Source organism: Psammomys obesus, unplaced genomic scaffold, assembly GCF_907164565.1.
Source record: "Psammomys obesus unplaced genomic scaffold, mPsaObe1.curated_primary_1811, whole genome shotgun sequence".
NCBI classification, from domain to species: Eukaryota; Metazoa; Chordata; class Mammalia; order Rodentia; family Muridae; genus Psammomys; species Psammomys obesus.
The window spans coordinates 264,513-270,284 of NW_026590681.1; the positions used below are offsets into that span (position 1 = coordinate 264,513).

General features: G+C 40.4%; 1 protein-coding gene across 1 annotated transcript; it reads right to left on the reverse strand.

Moving 5' to 3' along the window:
* Positions 1 to 1,951: 1,951 nt before the first annotated feature.
* Positions 1,952 to 5,176, reverse strand: LOC129677739 (mas-related G-protein coupled receptor member X2-like). The gene is made up of 2 exons (XM_055608376.1): positions 5,166 to 5,176; positions 1,952 to 2,987 (listed from the first exon to the last, which is right to left on the reverse strand). The coding sequence occupies exons 1-2, from the start codon at positions 5,174 to 5,176 to the stop codon at positions 1,952 to 1,954; spliced, it is 1,047 nt and encodes a 348-aa protein (XP_055464351.1).
* Between the last annotated feature and the right edge of the window lie 596 nt (positions 5,177 to 5,772).

The following is a 5,772-nucleotide window of genomic DNA, read 5'->3' on the forward strand; positions in this document are numbered from 1 at the left end:
ACTTTTCAGTTAACCTCAGGCATATTCTTAGGACAAAGGCAAAACACAGCCACATTCTTTGCAAAATACCATTCCCTAGGCCAGTTGCTATGATCATTCTCCTCTGAAACCTTTTGAGCTGGGTGTCCACAGGCTACAGTGCTCTCAGCATTACTGTCACCCAAGTCCCCACTACAATGGCCTGTTAAGCCCAAGTGCCTCCCTAGACCAAATTTTTGTAGTCTTCCACATTCCCCAGAAAAGCAGCATGGTCAGGCCTGTCACAGCAACAGTGCCCTCACCGGTACCAGCTTCTGTTTCAGTTACATTTCTATTGCTGTGATGAGAAACCATGAGGAAGTCAATGTATAAAAGAAAGTATTTAATTGGGAAGATCACAGTCACAGAGAGAGAGCATGAGCACCATACAGGAAGTGTGGCAGCCCTCAGGCAGGCAGGGCACTAGAGCAGTAGTTGAGAGATTATGTCTATTCCATAGTCATGGGGTATGGGTGGGGCACTGGGAATGGCCTTGGCATTTGAAAGTTCAAAGACGATCCCTAGTGCCACACCTCCTCAAGGCCACAAGACCTCACCTCCTAACCCTGCTCAAACAATTTCACCAATTATGGGTAGGCATTCAAATATATGAGCCTACTCATTCAACTCACAAGAGTAATATCCAGTGTGAAATCTCTTTGTAATAGCAGTACATTGCACACAGGAGTTTTTGCCACAAGCAGAACAGTGAATGATTTATAGGTTAGTTTGTTCAACTATAACAAACATTTATCAAATGTGCATCAAGTATCATGTTACACGCTTTCAATTTTCACTCTAAAATTTAGTTTCAAACAAAAATATGGACAGCATATTTACCTCTGAAGTAACATGTTTTGACTAGAGAGGAAATGCAAATTAAAAGATGTAAGAGAGTGTTTGTGCCTTGATTTGGTTCTAAGTCATGTAGCCACATTAACTTGAGAAAATAATTTTTTTATTTGTTTTCTTTAATCTGTTCATATTGTGCTCTTTTAATTGTACTGCAATTGAAATTATACACTACAGCTTTAAAGTTGAAACACTATTTTATAAAAATGTTACTAAAATATGCATAATTCAAATAAATTCTGTGAGATTCTGGGCATGGTGTGCATTGGAAACAAGTTTGAGTTCAAGGAGCCTTGTCTAGAGGATCTCATTGTAAACTTATCATAAGGGTTTGACAGTTAAGAGATGGGAATCATGACAGAGACTAGAGAGAAAAAAAAGAAGACTTGAGTATAAAATTCTAAACAAGGAATTCTGGAAGGAACCACAAAGATCAGTCTGCCTCCACCTTCAGGTGCCTATGCATGTTGATGTTTCTTATTACAAAACCTGACCACCCCTTTTAATGTGAAAATGGAAGATACAGTGAAGTTCAAGGTGAGAACTACACCAACCAAACAGAGATTTAACAGACTTCTCTTCAGAATGTTTCTTTTCTTACAAAGCAATTTGTATAAGAAAGACTATTGCTCCATAAATTCTTTAAAACCTACAGAAATTAATAAGGGCTGGGATTATAAAATGCATTTATTTAAACCTTCAAATATTGAGAAAAAGGTTGTTTTTAAAAGTAATTGTTTTTTTGCAAAATATAACATGGATTTATTTAATCACTATCAAGTGACCAAAAAATGCTTCTCTTCCCTGCACTTCCTTGAGCCCTCCACTGAAGGAGAGATTTGTCAATAGTGTTCAACATCTCTCCTGGACCCCAGAGAGTTTACAAGGAGTCCCATCAAAAGTAGATGGTGAAGCCCTGAGCAAAACAGCCCCCAGAAATGCTACAGTCAATGTAACAGGTCTGCTATCAATCAACCTCTGCAAGAATAATTATTTTCCAAACTGAATAAATGCTGGGTCATCAACTAAACAGGATTATGAAAATGCCACAAACTGATAAGGACAAAGCTGTTTCTCAAAGTTATTTCTGCTTGATCAAAGCAGCCCTCAGTCCCTGCCAGACCATTGTCATTTCTCTAGATCTTCCTGAAGGACCCCTCTCTCCACCTTCCTCCTCCTCAGGAGTGTCCTGCATGGCCCTCTGCAGAAGCAGCTTGAGGGACTTGCGCTGGTGCATGCGGTACCTAATAGAGCCAATGAGGAAGTAAATGATGGGGTTGGCACAGCTGTTAACACAGGACAGAAATATAGTCACTGCAAAAAACTTACAAGGCCCACCATTATCACAAGTGTCAAGCCATGTTAAAAGGAACCAGTAGATCCCATACGGCAGCCCAAATAGTAGGAAGACCAGCACTGTGGACACAATGACTACATATAGCCTAGTCACAGGAATCCTGTGTGAGCCCCAAAATACAGTAACCACTAAGGTCAGACTAGACCCCAAGAAAACCACAAATAGAGCAATTAACCATGCAGTAGCGATGAAATCAAGTATATGACACCAACCAGCGCTATCAATATTAAATAGGAGGCCACATTCCTTTCCTTCTAGGAGGCTCAACAGCAGGGACAACACCCAAAGCAGGGTACAGATGACAGCTGATGTGTGCCTTGGACGTTGGCAGCGATACCAGATAGGCCGCAGGACAGATAGGCAACGTTCAATGCTAATGGCGCAGAGAATGCTCAGGCTACAAAGATAAGCAAAGTTTAACCCTACAAGAAAAACATAATTGTTGAGGCTGGGGTAGAATATTTCCAAAATAATCTGAAGGCAACATACAATCTGAAAACACATGAAGAGAAAGTCAGCACCAGCCAGGTTGAGAATGTAGACAGAAAAGACATTCTTGTGCACGTGGAAACCCAGGAGCCATAGCACTATGGCATTTCCAACCAGCCCAAATAGGGAAAAGATGAGGGAAAGAAAAATCATGGTGCAATATATGATCTCAGAAAATGAAATTCCAGTGTGGTTGCTTCCATTCACTGTTATGTTAGTCCTCCAGTCTGAGACATTTGAATCCACTCTTAGGAGCTCTCCACTAGTGTCCCTGGAAAGAAAAACACATGAATGAGCACTAGCTAAACTGTCTTATTCTTGCTATGTGTGAATGACTGACCTGGTTCATAGGAGAAGCAGTGGGATTATAGAGACAGAGTAAAATTTAAAAACAGTATCTATGAAGCCTTAATTTAAACCCAGTTTGTATTTATTTGGGCTACCTAAAACCCATGTCCTGTGCTGATATGAGAGTACTTGATGGCCACAGTATAGACACTCAATGTCTCAGACTGTATCAGAAAGAAAAAAGCTCTAAACCCAACTTTAATTCTGTCCTAACATCACTTCTTCTCCGATGCAGGAACTTGGAAGGCAGAAGCATGACCAACAGTGTCTCAGTCCTTACAGGGGCAGGACGCTAACAAATGGAAAACTAAGAAAATCATGAATGGCATTCACGAAGGGAATGTCAAGTCATATCTAAGATATCCTGTATACCAGAAGTTTACATTGATTCATAACAGTAGCAAAATTACATTCATGACAAAGCAATGACAATAATTTTATGCTAGTGTGTCACAACATGAGGAACCGTGTTAAAGGGTCACAGCATTAGGCAGGTTGGGGACCACCAAGATTGAAGAATAGGCATAGGACTATGAGATGAATTGAATTTCTAACACTCTTCAGGAGTTAAAAAGTTACTTTTTGGAAACAGAGAAAGAAAAAAAGAAGAAGAGGCAACAGTGCTAGAGGGTATTGTGACACAGAAACACCTACAGGGCTTGAAGACAGAGATGGTCTCTAACAAGAGGGTAACAGAAACTGTTCGGCCAGCCATGTTAAATTGTTTGTGGACTAACAGAAGAATAGATGCTGGAACAGAAAGAATTCCATGAGTTCAATGACAGTCTGAGCTACATAGTAAGTTCTAGAAAAGCCTGGGCTATGAGTGAAAACAAGCAGCCAGAACAAGGAGTAAAATATGAGAAGTCTGAGAGACTCAATTTAGAGAATAAAACTGTGAGTCGTTTGTGCAAAAGACTGGTCTGCTATGCAGACTAAGGCACAGACAACTAATTCCATGAAATAAAATATGGATTTTCCTTGATCTACAGGAGGTAATGGACATCCCAGCAGAAGGGATGTTCCAAATGTAGATGACAAGAAAAGAACCCATACACATAAAACTTTAGTGACAAGTCTCAGGTGTAGATGACACATAAATAATGCTAAAGGAGGCAGCGGCATGTGCCACTTTACTTGCAAAATAAAACCTGTAAGAAAAACAACAGATTCCTATGCAAACATATAAAACTGGGAGACCATGGAAAATATGTTCCACCTCCTAAGAACAAACAACTGCCAGTCAAGCGGCACCCTCTTCCTGGCATGAAACATTAAGCACTTTTCTCTTGGCTGTTGTTATATCACAAACAAAACCAAAAGTGATGAATATGGGAAAGGGTCTAGGATGAATGGAGGAAGAAGTTGAAAGGGATGAGATGTTGGTAAGAGAGGGGAGAATAATCAGAGTATATTGTGAAAGAAATCAAATTATAAAATAAGAAAATTAATCAATAAAGCAATTAATCAATAAAAGTGGTTGTATGCCTGGGGCAGCGCAAGCACACCTACGCCCACAGTAACACCCAGATCCTTGTTCAGATGACTGCTGCTTCACGACTGACACAAAGCTCCACGCTCCACGTACTCTTCTTGGCTGGAGTTGGTTTTAACATGCTGTGTAACTTTCCCTAAATATGTACATTACTGACAAATTATACTTAACTATGTTCTTCTAGGTCACTCATTTTTCACCATCTGTTTCCTTCTGAGAAAGAAATACAGTGGAATGGAGACCTTCCACCACAGAAGACACAGGTGACCCTGTTATCGGCAGATCTGTGCTTTTGTAGAGGCTACTTGTGCACATATGCTTGCCAAGTCAAGAAAAGGGGCAGAATTCTCACACTAGCGGAACGTTTGGATAGTTGAGCTGAAAGCAGAATGGGGAGAAAAGTGGCCAGTGCCTTGATTAATAAGATTCTAATCTCCCATAGTTAGGTCTGCCTTCCCACACAGCTAAGGAATGACTTTTGCTTCTCCTGTGTCTTCCAGATTATGCAAGACTTCTTGGAATTTCTACCTCAAGGTGTAGTTATATGGCCACAGACTAAGAAAAAGAGATAACAACTTTGGGAAAAGGGTCTCAAAAGCATCTTACCTTTCCTCCATTTTTCTTGTGGGAGACTGGTCTGTGGCAAAGTGAAGACTCCCCTGAATCCGCTGTCCATATGAAACACATCTGTAGTGTGAAGACTGAATTGTCACTGGTGAAGGCTCATCAGAATGGCATAAAGACCTGTGGTTTCCTGTACTTGGATCTGCTGGCATGAGTGTCACCGCTTTGAGTCATGCTCTTCACGAGACTATCCTTGACAGCTGGCATGCTTTTTCTCTCTCACCCTGTGGCTATGATAACTACTCTGCCTTTCCTTCTCTGTTAGTTGCAGTTGAAACAAGATCCTACTTATTAAGCTAGTCTGGGTAACCATCTTTCCTCGGAGACTCCCAAGTACTGGGATTGCAAGCAAGCCACAAACCAGCATCAGTGTAATAGGAATTTGAACCCAGATTCTCACAATTGCAGGATAAATGCTTTAACTACTGAGCCATCTCTCAGGACTACTGAGGGACATTTTATAAAGGAGAAATCCCACTTGACCTTCCCAATTTTTTTTAATATAAATGACTTTTTTCTTTTCTTTTATTTCTTTTCTTTTCTCTTTCTTTCTTTCTTTCTTTCTTTCTTTCTTTCTTTCTTTCTTTCT